Source organism: Grus americana, chromosome 3, assembly GCF_028858705.1.
Source record: "Grus americana isolate bGruAme1 chromosome 3, bGruAme1.mat, whole genome shotgun sequence".
Classification (NCBI taxonomy): Eukaryota; Metazoa; Chordata; class Aves; order Gruiformes; family Gruidae; genus Grus; species Grus americana.
The window spans coordinates 24057599-24077953 of record NC_072854.1 but is presented as its reverse complement, the minus strand read 5'-3'; the positions used below and the strand labels follow the sequence as shown (position 1 = coordinate 24077953).

The window sequence follows — 20355 nt, the reverse complement described above, 5'->3', positions numbered from 1 at the left end:
AAACCCCCTGTCAAGCCAAAAAGATAAAGCATATATACACAAACCCCAGATTTGAAGTAGTTTTATATCAGACAGATTGCTATAATGGAGAGCCTTATAATGAGTGTAGACTATAATTGTGGGGATTGGATTCAGTCAAAATTCTGCACTTTAGATTGCAAGTGGTGTAAGAAACCATAAAAAAAGCCTCCAAAACCCCCAGTTTTGGAAATTCTAATGGCCTTCATTTCATGGAAACTCTCCAGGTACTCTAAGATAGGGTTTCACAAACTGTGTGGACCACCAGCAGCAGGCAAACATCACTGCTGCCTTTCTATGCCTTCTCATGAATATGTGTGCAGTTAACCTTTTCCTCCTGCGAGTGACAAAACAGACAAATACATCTGAGAAATCCTTTATGTAGATCTTCGTAGGTTCATTGATTTTCAGAAAATGAAAGGCTTATTTTTTTTACTAACTTATTTAACAATGAACAGAGTTTTCACCAAATAAATGAACTTGCAACTCTATGTTCTGAATTTTAGCAAGCTGCAGGGAAAATAAGATGAATGGTTCACACTCATGGCAGTTCACAGAAGGACTCTGTAGAGTAGATGGGATAAAAAGGTATTTCTGCTAATAAGTAACCTTCCTGGTGAGTTTATTAGTGAGAGTGTAAGGTGAAACCATAAATGAGTTCTCAAATGCGTTACTTCTACAGACTGACAATAAAGCAGGATATCGTGCGCATTCATTATAATTAACATAGTCTTAAATTATTGGAGGATTCACCTTACCAAACAACTAAGGTATACATTAATCTGCTACCACACAGGTTTTGAAGTTTCAATGCTAAATTAAAATATAGACCAAGTCTCCAAATATATTCAATATGCAGAGCATCATATCAATTCACACCACATCACATCCCTTATAACTAGTTTTGATAAGTAAGTACTATTCGAAAGGCATTTTTTAAAAAAATGAAAAGTTATGATTGAAAATCATGAAATCATAGAATCATTTTGGTTGGAAAAGACCTTTAAGATCATCAAGTCCAACCATTAACCTAACACTGCCAAGTCCAACCACTAAACCATGTCCCTAAGCACCACATCTACGTGTCTTTTAAATACCTCCAGGGATGGTGACTCAACGATTTCCCTGGACAGCCTGTTCCAGTGATTGATAACCCTTTTGATTAAGAATTTTTTTTCTAATATCCAATCTAAACTGCCAATAATGGTAAGCAGTAAACTGAAACTGTAATAAATGACAGTAATTAACAAGGAAACGTTTTAAGCTGTTTTTAAAAATCAAGTCTGCACTATTTTTATGTCTTTTAAAATTGTGAATTCTCTTTAGTATAGAACACAGTGTATTTTGGAGCATTTTCTTTACCTTGTTTTCTTGGCTTTTGGTAGAATTCCATTTGCCGCTCTGTATTTTAAATGGGATGAAGCTAATATTGCTAAACTAGAGTTTTTGTAACAGAATAGATTCATGTTCTGATTTCCCACCTTTGGATATCTAAATACAAATTGTGTTTATTATTCTTTATTAAATTGGTATTTTTTTGCCACAGTTAATGTTTTCACAAGCAATAGTAACTATCATTTTTACTGTAAATTGCAATTCATTATAAATTGCAACTAAAGAATTCTCACAATACCCATGTGAAGTTTAAGAACTACAAGACTCCGTTTGGTTCCCATAGTTCTCACTGCTTTGTATACTCTTTGCAAAAATAGTTCAGAAGCTCTTTTAATGAGTAACCATGGATTTCCCCATTTGTCATGTTCCAAGGAGAATCCACAGTTGGTGCAGTATTAGTATAAAAATACCCAGTTCATTTTTCTCATTCTGCATTTGCCCACAGTGGGTGGGAAAGGCAGGGACATTGCAAGGGCTCAGCAGAATTGGGTCAGAGCCACTGCAGCATCTGCAGTTTAACCTTTTACAAAAACACGACTGGGGAAGCAGAAATATATTTTGCTGTTTTCTTCCCCCACTGATTCTGTCCATCTGCAGCAAGTGCAAATTCTGTAAATATTGAGTCAATGGTATTATTTTGCAGAGATTAACAGCTATTATTGACAGTTAGAGTGGTTAGAGAAACTAGGTAGTGAAGATGTTGAATGTGACAAAAGAAGTATGATATCTGCTCCTTTATAAAAGTCTTGCATAGTACCTGTCAGGTTCATACCAGTAATACCAGATATTCACCTTCATCAGAATAACTTCAGACACATACTTTTAATTAAAAGCAAAGACAAAAATAATTTTAACATATTTTAAAAATGCAGGTTTCAAATTTACTGTTCATCACTATTATAGCAAAGCAATGAGAAATGTAGGAAAAAGAATCTGAAAGACCCTTTACAGTATTTATATATTTGCAGAAAATATATGAATTCTAAGGACTGTGAGATACCAATTGAAATTTAATGCTTCAGATTTTTAATATTAAATTCAGGTTACCTTGTGTTAAGCCCCAGTCCTGTACTGAGTTTTGCGTTGGAAAGGAAGCATTTAAGATTCTTTGAAGGTGGTGTAGTCAAAGTCATATAGTGGGTTTCTACTCACTTGGAATCCAGTGGTGGTACAAACATGCTAATGATGTTTTCAAATCATGACACATAGAGCTTTAACATTTGCTTGTGGCTTTTGCATAATTTGAAGGCAAAAGGCACTGAAGAAGTTGTTATCCTTCCTCTTTATGAAATGCATACTAGGAAGTGTAATAATATGATCAATCAGTCATCAGATTTTCAGATGTACTGCTTATCAGTATGATTTGTTGGAAATATATGGTATTATTGACCTGGGTTTCTTTTGATTCATTTTTGCAATCAGTGATAAGGTGGAGGAGGAAATATCTATGGAATTTATTCAAAATGGATACACAGGATACCTACACTGATAAATTTCCTTCAATGTAGACAACTGCCTTTATATGTTCTAGAGTTTGATATGATACAAAAAGTCCAATAATTTACTTTAAGAGTTTAATTAGAAGAGTGTGAAACACTTCTAATATCAGTCTTTAGCTATTTAGCAAGTATCATTTGTAGTGGTCATGGATAGTAAGGGTGAATCTTAATAGTTGCTAGGGCTGTGGTTTTGTCAAGATATCATGTGATTGATTAAACAGTTCTTTTTATGAAGTCTTATTTTTATTCTTAAAGCTATACTTCTCAAATTGTAATGCTAGAAAAAGCTTAGAACTAAGTGGAAAAATATCTATTTTCACTTGTCAGGACCTGCCAGGAAACACTGGGTGCTGCCTGGGCAGGAGGAGGATTGGTCTCTTTCGGCCAACTTAACTGTTTGTTTAGCTTAACCGACATGTTTGAAGGAAGTCTTCCCCAGATTTTATAACAGCAAAGTATATGGGAGCAATATCTATAACAGCAAAGTATATGGCAGAAATATGGCGATGTGTAGAGGAGAAATAAATGCTCAAGACATGTAGCACCCTGTAAATGTATCTCCTAACAATTTCTTTCTCTTCTGTGTTTGCTTTTTAATTAATGTTACTATTGCAGACACTGTTGAATAAGAGATTTTTTCTACTCTGTTGGTAATTTAGCAAAATATTTATAATACAACATTTAATGACCTGTAAATAATTTATTTGTTCTGTATAGGGGAAGAATAGCAATAGCATCAAATAAATGACCCAAATACATATAATTCTTCCTATTATTCATGCTTCATTTTATAGGTTTTTTTACTTCAGATTATTCAAACTGCAGTTTCTGAGAAACAGACCTTTATTTTAAACAAAAAAGTTCCGTGCTCTGGCAACTTAACTGTTCACAAGTTCAGTAATATTGTATGGAGAGAATAGGTGGAGTCTAAAAATGACTGATAAAAAAAACTTGTGCTAAACTGTATCTGGAATTCAGTGAATTCAGTTGAATATTCAGTTGATATTCAGTTGAAAATCACACACAGTGCTGCTTTAATAGATGCATGAAACAAAAGGGGTGGCCTAAGACAGTGTATCCTTCCAGGAATCCCTGAACTTAGAATATTATTCTCCTTTTTTTCATCATACCTTTAGGGGAAGAGTCCCTATTTTTTCATAGTCTTGGGGACATTCACTGAAGCACACAAGCTATGAAGTGTGAGGTTATTTAAGAGCATATATCGTAATGGACAGGTGTAGTATATTATAGGCAATTGTGTGGAAAGGTCATTAGATATATTGTCTTTACTGTTGTAAAATTTTTACTATAATACCTCCTTAGAACAGTGGATTGATGCTGTAACAGAAAAAATGAAGAACATAAGTATGGCAAGAAAGATTGCTACTTTGTTGTAGTTTACTCCTTTCTTTGTTTCTTTTTTCCCGCTTTTATTTAGTTCCCTCAGATGTGTTTTTTATAAATTCACTGTGGAAAGGGTTTTATGAATATTTAGGAAAAAGACAGCCTGCTACTCTGACTGTTGATTGGTTCAATACTACAAGCAGCAAAGTAAATGCCACATTCATTGAGGCATCCAACATACAACTCAAACTATCAGGTAGGTTCAGAATTTGGTGTTAAAAAAAGTGGTTTTAAATTTTTTTTCATCTGTTCAGTTTTGTTGCACTTTCTGCCAAACACAAAATTAAATAAAAACTTTATGTTTTCACTAAAAATCTTTTTCTGCTTATTTTGCAAAAAGAAAAGTCCTAATGTAATGGTTTGCACAGATTTAAGTTAATTTATATGTGGTTACATATTAATTATTTTTTCCCTTAAATTTCAAATACATGTTGATGTAGGGTTTTTCATCTCGGACTGTTGGATAATATTGATGTGTTGAACTCACAGGTAATACTGAAATGATAGATGAAGTGTATATAGGCCTTTTAAGAACTGCACCATTGAAAAGCTCCATTATTCAGTAGTGGTTAATATCTGCTTTATAACACATACAGTGGAGGACATCAACACCACTGTCCTCCATTTCTTTCCTGTGTTTTAAGTACATGGGCCAGACGTGTTGTGTTGGGTTTGCGTGGCCAATGAGTCTTGATAATGGCATAACATAAAATAGGCACAGGTAATTAACTGAGTAAATTATGCATACCTTTTAATCAGCATTGTGCATTCCTTTCTGCAAATCTGACTGTGAAGTTCTGGTTTAGCTTCTGATCACAGTTATATTTGAAAAGAGCATTATGAACTATCTATTAAGGTCAAGAGTTCAGAGAGAATTTCAGTAGTTGACTGCCAAATAGCAACTTTTCTTTCACTGCACTATCAATATTTACTATAGCAATATGCTGTTGTGATGTGAGTAAAATCAAATTTTTTTCCAGTCCAAGGAGATTCCAGGCAAGGAATTCTATCTATATTCAGAATTATGGAAATACTGTTAGAAGAGACAAATGTTCTTGCCCATTTGTTTATAAAATTAAACAATACAAAACCATGTTTGCATCCTGTTATCAAATATGATGTGGGCAAAAGATCAGTAAAATAAGATCCTGTTACTATAGCACTTTAAATCTTGTATTTTTCCAGGTTATAAAATTATTTTATTATATAATGTTTTCTACGAAATATTTTAGTTTTAAAGCAATATACTTAGCTTTGAAAGCATATTTGAACAAACTGGTTGAAAAATTGTTTAAAAGGCACGTGTTACCTCCTTTATTGTAATAGGTGTTTACAAGAAAGAAGAAGCCCATTTGCTCTTGAAAATTTTTCAGATTAAAGGACCTAGTGACATTTTTGTAAGCAAGTTTGAAAACGACAACTGGGCACTAGATGGTTATGTAAGTAAACAGACTGCTATGGATAAAGCTTGCTTAGTTTAAAGCTTGAGGTAATTTGTGTTTTCCTGTATAACTCTATCCAAATTTTTATATTACAAATATGGAATACAGAAATCTAGATGTCAGCGTAGAGATCACATTATTTTTCTTTTCAAAAAAATGTATACAAACTTCTGCCACACTGCCATTAGAATTTTTACTAAGGGGAAGGTGGAGTGAATCAGCATATTTTGCCTTATTTTTGCCTTGTTTTCGTAGATGAGAGTGGGTATTTTACCTTCAGAAATACTGTCCTTTATTTGGTTTGGTAAATAGTTCACTGTAATAAAATTACATTTATTCATGAAGAAAAAGAGAATTATTTTACTCTTTCAAGTTCTCTGCGTTTCGTGATGCTTTCTATGGAAGATTTAATATCTGACAAGTCAGTGGACTTCTATATCTGTAGACTAATTCAATTATGTGTATGCCAGTTGAAGAATTTTAAAACCCGGCAATATACATCAGATAATTTAAAGTAATTCCAGGTGTTATTTTGAAACTTTGTTTAATACTGTTGCAAACTTAAACTGATAAATATTGTATAAGCATAGAGAGTTCACTAATATTTTAAAGGATAAAACTTAAAATCTGGGCTCCATATATCTACTCTAAGACATAAAAACTAATGGCTAAACATTTTTATTTATTTGTTTCAGAAACCTTTTTTCTGTTTCAACATATTCTAGGTATCATCAGGGCTTGAAAGAGGTGTTTTTACTTATCAAGGTGATATACATGGAAAAGACTTTGGAAAATTTATGCTCCAAAGACAAGGTAAATGCATTCATAGAGCTTTAACTTACATAATCCTTTTTGGTCTTGCAAGAGTGAATTCAACAAAGGACTCAGCTATAGCTGAAGTAAGCATCTTTATTTCATGCCATTGCTATTATAAAAAATACAGCAAAATATGCATATTTGAAATATACAGTTCAAATCCCAGTTTAACTCTGCTTAACAAGTTACTATTGCATGTTTTCTAGTGTAGCAACCTAATAAGATGACTACAGGATGCTCTTAAAGAGAATGTCTTTGCAACTGCTTGCTGTTTTGTGAATGTCTTTTTGAAAGTAACAGGAGTGTCATGCAATGCAAAGACATTTTCTGCTCAAATGTATAAATTGCAGTCAGAATCACATAGGAAATTAAAAGGATGCAACACTGATTTTAAGAGTGTCATTTGGAGAGTGCTCGTTGCTGAGGGATGTTTTCAGAATGTATATATATTTAGATAAAATTCTGTTTCACTGTCAAAAAATATGAAATGAGTGACTGAGATATATGTTACAGCTATGGACTCGAGTGCTCCAGCAGTTGGTGAAAAACTAGTTATTTTACTCATAATCTTGTCATAAAAAACACTAAAACATTTATCCATGAAATATTTACTCATAAAATAGTTTTGACAAATACCAAGTGTAGACATTTGCATTTCTTAATGCTGGACCTGCTGCGGAGTGGTCGAAGCACGGTATATATACAGCAAAGTACTAGGCTAGGAGGAGGAGACAGGAGATACCTATAGCAGACTGTATCTACATTTTATACATTGCCTTGGTTCCATTAACTTCATTTGTGCTGTACCCAATGCCCTTTAAAGTTCTGACAAATCTCCCTTGCATTTCTTTGCTCTATTAACTGCTGTAATAGCAGTTATCCTATGGATACTTGGCCACCTCTCAAGTTGCTGTATATGTTTAATCACAAGGGGCGTAAACCTTACTCTTCAGAGTCTCAGTCTAAGAATTGCCAATTACTGAAGCTGAACACAATTTCAGTCTTCAGTTTAAACTCTTGCGTGAGACAGATTATTTGTCTGCCTCTACTTTCATATAATCCTTATCACTGTAATGTCTAAACTAATTTTTCTTTCTGATTTTAACAAGCACGCTGTAGAAGTAGAGCATCAGGATTTGTTCAAACATTTGTCCTCTTTAGTAGCCTTTGATATCTCAAAACAGTGAGAGTATGGTTTTTTGGGTTTTTTGGGGGGTGTGTGTGGTTTTGTGGGTGTTTTTCTTAAGCCAGACCAAAAAAGATATCCATTGTTTGCCAGCTACCTAATAGAAGGTTGGATCCATGTGTTTTACCAGTGAAATGAGTAACTCATGAAGGATAAGGGTAAATGAAAAACAAGCAGAATGACAACCCAACAGTTACAGCATTCTCCAGTGGATGTATTCTGTGGTTGTTGTAAACATTGTCCATATCCATATTGACCATTTAGAGTTACAGTAGTAGATCTGTTTGTATATTCCCAAGGCTAGTAAGGAGCCAAAGTGTCCAAGTTACACATGCATTCCTAGGCTGAGGGCCTCTTGTCTTCAGCTTTGACATCTCAGCAGAGAGCTTGCTACAAATGCAGATACGGTCTCTTTTAGAAGATTTCTTTATGTGATTGCTAAATAGGCACTGATTTTCTATAGGTTGCTTGTTCTCTATTGAAGAACCTACAGCTAAAAGGAAGCAGAAAATTTCCAGCCAACACAGGTCATAATATTTGTCCATACGTTCTCATATTCAAGGATAACTTGCTTTGCTTTTTAAATCTATTCTGTTCATGAATATTCTGCTGAGGTAATGATCTCATATGTCCTCCAGCTGAAGACTTAACATATTTTCATTTCTTCAGGAAGTTAAATTATTTGCTGCCTTTACACTAAGACAGAAGTATGCATAAACTATGCATGCACGGGTGCATACATAATGTAATATGAAATTCTTCACCTGCAAGCATACTTCAAAGAGCAGCATTTACTGAGAAATAGTCGGTTAAGCGTGAAAGACCAATCTATTTGATGAAGAATTCCCTGTCACACAATACCAGAGACAGACTAGGCTCAGTGCATATGCCCAGTCTTGGAATTTAATGACATGAAAACAGAAAGAACTTTTGGTTTCAAGTACTGTTTGTCCTCTTTCAGAAGCAATTCTGTTTGCTAGTAGCCTTAGAGAATAACCCAAATGGAAAAGAGATCTCTGTTATCAGTCTGCCAAAAGAATTAGATCTGAGCCTGCTTAAGGGGCCCAAGTTGTGACACCAAATTATGTAGCCTGTTTTGTCACATAATCAGTCATTGCTGGGGGCTTTTTGTTTGTTTTGTTATGTTTTAATAACTTGGTCTCTAAAGGCTGCAAGTCTGCAGCTAGGTTCAGTTTCTGTAATTGCTAAATGCCTGTGCCTTACCACTACAGTTCTAGAAGATGCTTATTATAAAATCTTGGCCTTGTTCATTCCAATCCAGACTCCTTTTAAATTGTATGAAAAGGTGGCTTTGTGAGAAGAGAAACTTACTTCATCAAATTATTATTTTCCTATATTTATTTCTTCTGGGGATATACAATGACCTGCTTCTCTTTCTTTTTTTTTTTTCCCCAAAGTACTTTTTTAGGTTGACTTTAGGTCTAGATTGAGATAAATATTGACAAGAAATATGAAATATGAATAATTGTTTTACATCTGTGATATATTAGATCAATAGCTGTGAAATACATGTTCATTTCTTGAAATTGATCAACTCTTGAAAGCGTTGAACATCACAAGACATCTGAATTTTAAATTTCACTCTATAAAGGTGTCACCCTTCCTATTCAGATAATTTTGCACAACTTTTGTCATGCATGAAGAAACTACGTCTAAACAGGATACTCACAGCTTCAGAGTACAAAATGGCTGTGTGTTAGGTAATGCACAAATAGATAGCAAAGATTAATGAGCTATGACACTATATCTTAATACACTCCTCACACCCAATGAGAAGCTCAAAGAGTCTTTGCTATCCAGCACTTATCAGTCATGGGAAGAAGGTTCAGCCTCTGTTGGTCCTTGGAAGCTGCTGACTTGCTTTCTGTGTCAGTATTTTTTCTCTTAAATACTTGAGCTGCTAACCATCCTTGTCTCAAAAATTACTCTTCTACTGTAATTCTACTTTTCATATCTTGCATGGCTTTTATTGTCACACTTTCTCCCACTTCAACAGCAGTTCTCTTAGTAAAACTGAGCCATGCTGTAGTGATGCCAGACAGTTGAAACCCTGGGCTAGGACTTAAAGAGAAAATGCATTTGAAAGCTTCAAACAATGATAAGGAAATGCTCTTAATTAATATTTTCTTACAAAAAGTATTGTTTTCTAGTATGTATAAAGGAGGAAACTCAGTTACCATCTGAAGGGTAGAAATACACAGCTTGCGCCATAATGACCTCACTGTTTATTTTCAGAATTTGAACTTCATCTGACTGTTGATTAAATAACATGTTCCCCAGTGACAAAGTACGGCTTTTTTATTGGAAAGTAAACCAAACAATGTTTTGCATTCTGTTGTTTGTTGGTTCTTGTTTTTTTTTTTTTTCTGTTAGCGTGCAGATGTTTCCACTTTTCTGGTCCTAGCCGTGGTAGCAATCAATACCTAAACCAGAGCAGTACAATAGGCTTTCTCATTTCTCATCATGATAATGCTGTCAGAAGTAATACAAAGTTCACATCAGGATATGTTTAATCACAAACAGCTCTGAAAATAATTGTAGTAAGTAGACCAGACTGTGTTGAAGTTATATTGAGTCTGATACGTGAATAAATTTCATATTATTTAGAATTGCAGCAAAGTTTCTCTTCCATAATGAAAAGCACACCCAATGCACAGTCTGAACCTGGTCAACACTTCTCCACTGCCAATTAAAGGTTGTAAACTTCGGTTAAAAATTTCAAGCTTGGTTACCCTAAATGTGGTACTTTAAAAAATGTGGCAATATAGAATATTCAGTTACCTCCAATAGGAGTTTTGAGTACTAAGTTTTAAATGTAAGTCAGTTATCAAACAGAAATAACTTAAAAAGAAATTATCTAAATGTAAAATTGTGCCTAGTTTTAAATATTCGGTTGCACAAAAAAAAAAAAGTATTTTTTAAAAAATTCAATACCAAAATTTCATACCAAGAATTGCTTATTATGAATTGCAAACTGCTGTTTTATTTTAGCTAAATTATGATTAGATATTTTATAATTTTTCTGCTACTTATACATTAAAATTTAACTACCATATGTGCCATGATAATAGCTTTGAGATATAAGTTAAGAGTTTGTTGATCATACATATTTCTGTTTGTTTTGGTACTTGGTTAGAATTTTAAATAAGCTAGAATATTAATTCCAGGTTTTTGCTGATATAAGCTTACTACAATGAATTTGATCATTACTATATTTTTTATTAATTACTCCAAATAATTGGAAAAACAGCTAGGGATTGTGATAGTAAAGGATGAAGACAGTCATAACTGCATGCAGTTTTTCAAACTTCTATCACTTCTTCTAACCAATAAAAAATTCAAAGGGGCATTTAAATTAACATTTCTTAAACTTTTCTTAACTGTGCTAACTACATGATTCTATCTGTTTTTAATTTAGATTGGTTGGACAATATCCAGTACCTGTGCAATACAATACAAATACATAAAATTATGCCAACAGGCCATCCACACCTTGAGTGTTGGGACAAATATTGGATTACTCAAGTCCAAAGATTTTTATAATACACTAGTTCTACTCTAAACCAGTTCAATGTTAATTACAGTACTCCACAGTAGTGTGATAAAGCTCATGATCCCAGCTACTACAGTAGTAGGTTTATTAATTTGGAAAGGTTTGTCTTCACCAGTTCTGCAGAGAAATATACAGATGTCTGAAATGTGACAGAAGATTAAGGCAGTAAGAAATGTTGAAGTACAGTATTTCGTCATGTTTAGTGATCAAATCTGGCAATTGTGAAATTCCTAGGGGGGCCGTCTTCATTTTAAAGGAAACTGAATTACTTCCTAGAATTTAATACATTTTATAAAATGAATTTTACTTAATACATTTTGTAAAATGAATTGTGCAAAATGTATTATAATATTAGCAATCGAAACATCTAAGTTTTGAAAATATCTAACAGAACAAAAACTTACCTCATTCCTCTTTTGCATTGAGCTTGAACTGCAAGAAATCATAGGAGAATTGTTTGCTTCTTTCTCAGTTTTACAACTTAGTTAGGTATTTTAGTAGACGGCTGAAAGCAGCGCAATGGCTGTGTCTCTGCTATATAACTGGTCTGCGCCAGAGTCCTAAAAAGACTGACTGATGCTGGTGCCATCAATGAGGGAATCATGGTGTGCGAAGCAGTGTGTACTGGTGGGTTGGAGCATTTCTGAGTGGTAAACACCAGTGTCTCTTATTATTCTCTACTAGCATCAGCAAAAATATCCCAGAACAGCAAGCCCAGATATCTGTCCCAGCCCTGTCCTCTCTGTACTTTCCCTCTGTCCTGGTCTCTCCTTGAACAGGCTCTGTATATTGCCCTCTGAAGAGCTGTGAGTTCAAACTGGCAACATGGATTTGGGTCTCAAAATATATTTTTCTTCCTATAAAAAGTTTTGTATATTTTTCACTATAAAATTATTTTTCATCCTTCACAATCCAAATTGTCAAGTTGGCCACCTATTTAATCAATTTAACAATGTCTGTCTTTATACTGATGGAAAAATAGGTTCTGCAAAGTGCTTTACAGTCCTGGTTATCTGCTTGTCCACAACAGGAACCCAGCGAGGCCGTTCACAGCCTTTGCGTTCTCTGCACCTCAGTTTTATCCCAGTGCAAATGCAGCTGCCCCAGGCTCTAAAACATGTCTCCCCCCTAAAAGGGTGCTGTAAAGCAGCCAGGACGTGCACACAAGTGCGCAGACTTAGGAGTGCCATTGAGCCGAGCAGAACCATGGTGGCTTATCGCAGTTACCTCAGTTCTCTCTTCCTTTTTCATGTCAGAGGTGGTCTTGCATTGCTTGTTGTTTCTCAGCTGAATAGTAAGGCTGCAAGCATAGAATATTTTTTTTAGTATTAACAATTTTTTTTGGTAGAAGGTAAATGGCTTAATTTTATTAAATTAGTGACTCATGAGAGTTGTAGTTCATAATTATTTTTCTTTCTGAATACTGTTTTCAAATCATTTTGGTAGCTATTGATACATTATTAAGCGGCATTAACAAGATTTATACTATGATACTACATGCTATTTATTTAATGTTTTTAAATAGAATTATTTAGCAAGACACCATTTTCTTTCATTCTTGCATAAAAAAAGAACTGTGAGAGAAAACCTGGGAATTTTATTTCTGCTCTTCTTGTTTCTTTTCAGGTCCTTTAAGTGCTGACACAGACCTTTCAAATCACTATTATGGTACAAACAGCAGTTCTGTTGCAGCTGCCATCCTGGTACCATTCTTTGCTCTAATATTGTCAGGGTTTGCATTTTACCTCTACAAACACAGGTATTGTAAATGTTGTTTATTCAGTAAATTAATAAGCTTTTTATTTTAATTTTGATAGGTAAATGTAACTAAAGAACACAATGTTAAAGCTTTCAGGAATATCTTTACTCTAGAAAGACATATATTTCTAAGTATTCCCACAAAGGGGTTCAGGGCAGGGCAGTTCTTAATGGTGAGCAATTTGAAAAATGAGTCACTGTGTTAAAGGAGCAAAGACCTATAAACCTTCTTGGTTCATTAGGCTGAATCAGACTGAAATCTCAGGTCACATGTTTTATTCTTTCATTTTAATGCTTTATTAGATTGAATGTATGCTGCTGCTTTCAAAATGCTTATGAGTTTTAATTATACAAGCTGAAAAATCCATAAATCCCACAAGGGAACAGCCCATAATGAGAATACTTACAGTACATGCTGAATAAGCTAGTGGGTACTACTAGAATTGGCATGACTTCAGCTCATATGAAACTTTTATATGTCATTAGATAGTACAATAAATCCAACCATCTTGTCCGAAATTTGGTTTAAAAGCTGATATCTATGTATTCTGAGTGCTATTTGGCTTGAGCTTTCTGGAACACTTCTAATTTTTTTATATTCAGCTACAATACTCTCTGACCTCCTTGTGTTATTTGCAGTTTGCAAATTGGCATTTAACAGAAATGCTGATTTTTAATAACATGCTCTTAAGACTTTTGTTCTATAACCATGATACCAAAAGTATTTTGTTACTGTAAGAAATCACATAGACAAACTGAAGTCCACCATGGCCCTGTGATGGACTGGACTGTCTACCTACCTCAGCATGAGATGATTTCGGAAAAAGAAATGACAGTGGTGCTTGAACTTGTGAACTTCAGTTAAAATGATACATGTCCTGAAACGTAATATAGCCTTTCATTGAAAAAACTGCTCAGGAAGAGCTGTGAACTCTATCTCAGAACACGTTATTGTAGGGTGCCTTTCTGATGCCTACAGATGTGCATTCTCAGAGAGCTCCTGTTCTGCAGTGGGGGGAACCTAAACAGCAGCATGAAAGCACAGGCATTCAGATCGGGTGAAGAGATGGAATGTAAAGGGAACATTGCTGTCACTTTGCTCTTAGAAAGAGGAGGCAAACTCTAAGAAAAATATAATAAAATTATTGTGACATAGGGGTACATTTTGTGGTTTATTCTATGAACTTTGTTATGTTCTACATGAGCAGTGGAATTTCTGTTTTCTATTTAATAGAAAAATATATATATAAGACAGATAAAACAGATGGGTAGCTGTAATCCCAATGTTTATGGTACTGCTGGTGCAGCGTTGCAGTTCTGCCTACCTTAATCTAATTTACATGCATTAGATACTTGAAAAAGATGTTACTCATAACTTAATATTTGAAAAATATTTTTCTTTTTTAGATTTTCAAAAAATTTATTCCATTAAACCACAGGTTTTAGAGGGGTTATCAGTCTCATATTGTCATCAGAAAATTAAAAAGTTGATTGCTTATGTAAAGTAAGACTAGGTCACCTTTATTCTCTTCAAAACAAAGGATGTTCCAAAGGAAAGGGAACAGAATCTGTGACTTTTGAAAAGACTTACTTGAAATTACATTAACGACCAGAATAACAACATGAAATTTTCACAATGATGTGATAGTAGTTATGCCCCTAGAGGCTCTCTATATCAGAAAATTTGAAAGTCGTCTTAGGGGACAGTTTTATGGATGTTTCTGCTGTGCCTATGTCAGATTAATATCATCTAATTAGAACCAGGGTTGTTAAACCTTTTTTTACACAGTTTCTGTACCTTTTATCTGACAGACAGGAATTGCTTCAGGAACGAATATAGCATCTCTGTCTTTCTGAACAAAATTAAAATATATTTAATTACTTACACTTAGGAAAGCTCCTAGTTAAGATATCTAAGCATGTTTTGTTACTTCTATAATGAAAATATGTAGAAAAAGACATATTTATAAGTAGCAGAATTATTTGTAGTTTGCCAGTTTCCATCACTGATATCTTTCCACTGATAGTTTTTCCTATCTGCTATCCAAACCAGAATAATTTTCTAACAAAGAGTTTGATTTTCAAGAACGCTTTTCTGAAGTTTTATCATGAGATTATTTTCTATTTTTTTTCTATTTATTGAACACCAAACATCTACATTTTGCACTCCTTCACTGACTTTCTTGCACTATTTCAATTATATATATAAAATTATATACTGAACCTCCTTTATATATTTGTTAACATACTTCTAGATGCTAAGAGATTTTAGATTAAAGTAGTAAAATATAATATAATAGTATGTCATTCTACAAGATATATCAGAAAATCTGCACAATTCTGTTTTATTTTTCATTTAATTATTGGCCTAATATGTTCTAACAGAACTTTGCATAAAAATGTGAATATCCTTGAAGTTTTTATATGTTCTTCATGGTGGTAAAACAGTATCCGAAATAGAAGGGTGGTTACTGACAGATAATTCTTTGTATCCTCTGATATTCAAATGTGAAAATTTATGTGAATATTAGTTAGGATTTGATCAATCTGATTACATATATTTGGACAAATAAAATCTCTGTAAAGGTGTTTAGTAGTGTTTATTGCTGGAAGTATTTATGGAGGTAAGCAGGCATGCTATGGCAGATCTATCTGGAATAACTGAAATTACTAACCCTTTTGTGAAGGTTACTACCACTAGCAGTGCAACATATTCTGGACACTTGCTATGTCAGTGCAAGAGTTGCCTGATTGAAGCTATGCTGGCTGACTTTGCACTGACTCAGATTTAGTAGCACCCAGGAGACCTGTTACAGCACTTTAATGGCGCAACGCTAACTTCCTGCTCTGGAATGGTAATAAACAGCTGATAGCAGCAAATTACTAAACAGTTCCCTCTACCTCTGCTCGAAAACATCTAAGTCAATAAAGTCAGTGGGTGTTTATCTCATCTAAACCCCAAGATGCTACTGAAAGAATGAACTATGAGCCACTTACTCTCATCTTTCTATGTACACCTGGTCATCTACTCAATTCAAGTCCTTTAAATTGACAATTTGTATTGATCTTCATCAGAACATTTGCACAGATGGTCCAGTTGCCTTCCTAGGTATACTGTAAAAACTATTGTGGGTAAAATCTCAAATCTCCAGGAAAATCAATTAGAATATGCTTGATGGTGATCAAATTAAATTCACGGATTAAAGATGCTTCTGTATTTTTACATTAATTTCAACACTTTAGAAAGACAATGATATATATTTGGAAACTGGTAATTTAGTAAAGCTGGAATAAGTGTTTCTACTGTGTGTTAGGATTCTTTTATGGTCAGACTAGCAATCTAAACTGAAAATGTCATCAGAAAATATCATAATTGTTACTATGACAGAAAACATTATAAATGTTATCGGTTCCAACTTTACTTTCGTTTGTACTTTTGTTGTATGTTGCTTTACTTTTGGCTGCCAATTTTGGCACTAACAACAAGCTATGAAGTTGTCATTCTTTTGACATTTTTATAATGGGAAATGCATGCCAATATTTGGGCATGCCACATTGTCTCTGTGCTTCGTAACATCAGACTGCACATTAGGAATTTGTTTTCTTCTCTTCGTGCTATGAAAAATAACTTCCAGACAGACAGATTTCTCTTTTTAAGTCCCTGCAACATCCTTTATGGGTCTCCTTTTATCACTTTTAGACAGAGTCGTACAACTTGTGTAGACAGGATGGAAACATAGATATAACTTGCAACAGTATAGAATCTTTATTTTTAAGGGTTACTAATGATAATTTCCTGTCTTTTTTTTCCCAGAACAAGACCAAAAGTACAGTACAACGGGTACGCTGGACATGAAAACAGTAATGGACAAGCTTCATTTGAAAATCCCATGTATGATACAAACTTAAAACCCACAGAGGCAAAGGCTGTGAGGTTTGATACGACTCTGAACACAGTTTGTACAGTGGTATAGCCTTCAGTGCCCAATATGACTGATTCATAGCCATACCTCTGATGGACAAGCAGTAATTCCTTTGGTGCCATATACCAGTTTCCCTTCTTCTCTTGGCTTTGCTGCTGTAATCTTTAACATCTTCTGTCAGCCTACATGCAGCTAAATTTTCTGGTAAAAACGTGTCAGTCTTCTGGGGATCAGACAAAGAATATTTTTTCATCTTAAAGTTGGATCAAAATGCCTGGCTGCATCTGCATCAAATCAAGGCACACTTTAAGGAAGACTGCCGAGTCATGCCAATTTGTCATATTTAATGCCTCAGACTTTCATATTTGTATGTGGCTGGATGCCTTTCAATGCATTCTTCTGGGCACTTGGATAAATCCTTTGAGTACTGTGACAAATGATAGCACCATAGATTATCCCCAGGAATATTCTGAAGAAGTAAAGCTCTCTTGAAGGAGAAGACAACCTTCCTTGAGATTGCATACACCTGCAAATGCTTTACCATTGAAATCTTGCTAAAATTAAAGAAACGTACAGCGTATCATCTCATACATAGGGCAGTTTGCCAGTTTCCCTATCAGCCGTTATATTGCAAATTGTTAATGCACAATTTTTTTGCACTAGAGTGTTATGGATGACTAAGATACTGGTAAAAATATACAGGGTTTCTACACACTGTCCATTGTATATAGACATTCACTCACTCTTTGCCTAGCAAAACATTCCACAATAAATTTACTCAGAATATTAAATTATGAGCCCCATGCTTAGCACCAGTTAAAATCTCGTGTGACAGAGGACAATATTTCTTTTGTCAATTTTTGACTAAATTTCTTTGTAAACATGATTAGAAGTCACTGGAGACCTTCAGTCAGAACAAGACCCCATTTCTAAGAAATTTTCATTGCCAGTATTGTTTTCTTCTGAAATCAGTCATCAATCACCATTGTCAGTATCATACTATTTAACAGCAGGGGGGTTAGTAGCTATTGCTGCTTGCCATGTACAAATGTGAATAGTAATTTATTTTAGATAGCTCATAAAGCCTGTGAGCCTGTGCTCATAATACAGTCTTCCCTTTTGCATTTTTTTCCATTTTTCCTGTAATATGACATCATTTTCTGATGTTACATGGAACTAAAACACATTACAGTAGCATATGTAAACCCAGTGCAAATAGTCTATAACAAGCTGTCACTCGGTTTTTACTTTGAACAAAGAGAAATATTCAACTATCCTTGCTTTCTGTTTCTTTTCAGATTTTTTAAACACATTGCTTACTGCTTTTGTACTTACACAGTTTGACAGAGAAAGTTTGACATTTGTAAATATGAATGGTTGAGTAAATCATTAACATTTTCTTAGAATTAGAGGTTTTATTGAATGAAAACAAACAAAAAGATGCCATTGGGCAGATTAATTAAATTGAGTTTTAAATCAGGAAATTGTAGGAAATAATGAAGCAAAATCTGATTTTAGTCATACACATTGAGCTCAGAAACCAGGAATGTTGTTTTGCTTTTCTTTAAAATTCAAGGTGGGGTTTTTTTAATTGTTGTTGTTGTGTTTTAGTTTTCTGAATTTCGAACTGTTCCAATGTCCAGTTGCTATCAAAAACTGTAGAAAAATGTTTCTGAACTCCATATGTGTGTAGGTCTGGGTGTTATACACAAAACAAAAAGATAATGTAAGCCTAGGAACGGTATTTCCCGCTGATGTTGCAGAATGCAAAGAAAATTTCAAAGGTAACCCTTGGTCAGCTTAACCACTCTACATCTGTTAGATGAAAAATACCAGCAATATAATACAGTATTGTAGGGCCTCCAGCTGTTATATTCTTCATATGAGCAAGAAACTCTGAAGAAAATTTAATAAATAATCCTTTCCAGTCAGTTCCTTGTTCATTTTGTTAGTATTTGTTGGCTTTCTTTTTTGTTTGTTTCTGAGGTTTTTGTGCAGTAAGTTTCATTTATCTGTCACATCTCAGAGCCCTTCACATTTCCTGAGAAAGAACAAAGGCATCAGATCACAGTTGTTGTCCTGATCCTCCCCCATGTAGAGGAAGTCGCTCTGCAAACGAAGAGCTTCCATAGGAACAGTGGGCCAGGGAGGGAAGCTGTTGTGTGATTAAAGTTTTTGACAGGTGTTCAAAATTGACATTACTGCTTTGGAAGTCTTTCTGTAGTGCCAATGGCAGAAAAAAATTGGAGTGTTGAAAACAAGTGCAAAATTTTAGCTAAGTAGCTATTATTGATGTTTTCTACTCCTGCCCTTACAGTGTATTCTTCAGTGACCTCTCTCACTATGACCACTGAGGAATGTGGTGGAGGAAAGGTCCCAGAAAAGAGAATAGTTAAATTATTTGGTCTTTTGTGTTAGAGAGCCCAGATCCTGTGAATCCTTTCTCCAGTGGTTCATTTTTGGGAGGTTCTGTAAGGAATGTTTATCTCGAGTGAGTGTTCTTTGATCAGGGACACTCAAAATTGAGGCACACTGACAAATTATCCTGAGATATTTGTTTGGAGTATTGATGAAAGAGGAGCTTCAAACTGGAACCTAAGTAAAGGAAATCTCTCATAGTTTTATCAGTTCTATCCACATCCTTCAAATGCTTCTCCTTCTCCGCTATGTTTGAGTCTTCTGTTCAGGTTGGATCTCTTTCTCCTGAAGTTATTTTACAGAAGGCTGTGTATGCATGCACTTATATATGGTGCTTCATCAGAATAAGACTCAAAATGTTGTGCTGTGGCCGGGTAATGGCAGCCAGGAAATCTGCTTTCTGAGATATATGCAGAAGACTTTTCCCCCAGTGTTGACCAGATCATTATGATGGGCTAATAATACATGCTATATATTTTTTTTAAAAAAACAGGTTATGTGCTTCAAAGCTGTTAAAAACTGCTGCTTGTATCACACATCTTGCCTTTCTCCAGGCTAGCTGCAATAATTTTTTTTCTTGTGTAAAATATTTTGTAAACAAAGAAAAGCTGTTATTAAAAAAAAAAAAAAAAGTTGGGAGGGTGAGGGTGGGGGGGTTGGGGAAGAACGCCGGCATTATGATCAAGTCAATCTAATTTTCATTCCCAGTATTTCATTCTGCCATTTCACTACATGCTGCTGTGACATGAAGTAGGTGCAAAAGAACTTTTTGTACAGAGATATATTTTTTATGAAAAATTTGTAAAATTATTAAATATGCTGTACTTTTTTGATTAATGTAGGTAAATTGTTAAAAATAAATGTTTTTACAATACAAAAAATTGTAATTTTCCCAATAATGTAAAATTTACCATCTTTAGCA

The 20355-nt window shown here is 34.4% G+C and overlaps 1 protein-coding gene across 1 annotated transcript in view; it reads left to right on the top strand.

Annotated features, from left to right (window-relative positions):
* Positions 1-20067, top strand: part of CSMD1 (CUB and Sushi multiple domains 1) — a 1238533-nt gene extending 1218466 nt beyond the window's left edge. The window contains exons 66-70 of the mRNA XM_054821261.1: positions 4351-4512; positions 5643-5755; positions 6484-6571; positions 12961-13093; positions 16907-20067. Coding sequence (XP_054677236.1) covers positions 4351-4512; positions 5643-5755; positions 6484-6571; positions 12961-13093; positions 16907-17066 — 656 coding nt within the window. The 3' untranslated portion in view covers positions 17067-20067. The remainder of the gene's footprint in view (positions 1-4350; positions 4513-5642; positions 5756-6483; positions 6572-12960; positions 13094-16906) is intronic.
* Positions 20068-20355: the final 288 nt, after the last annotated feature.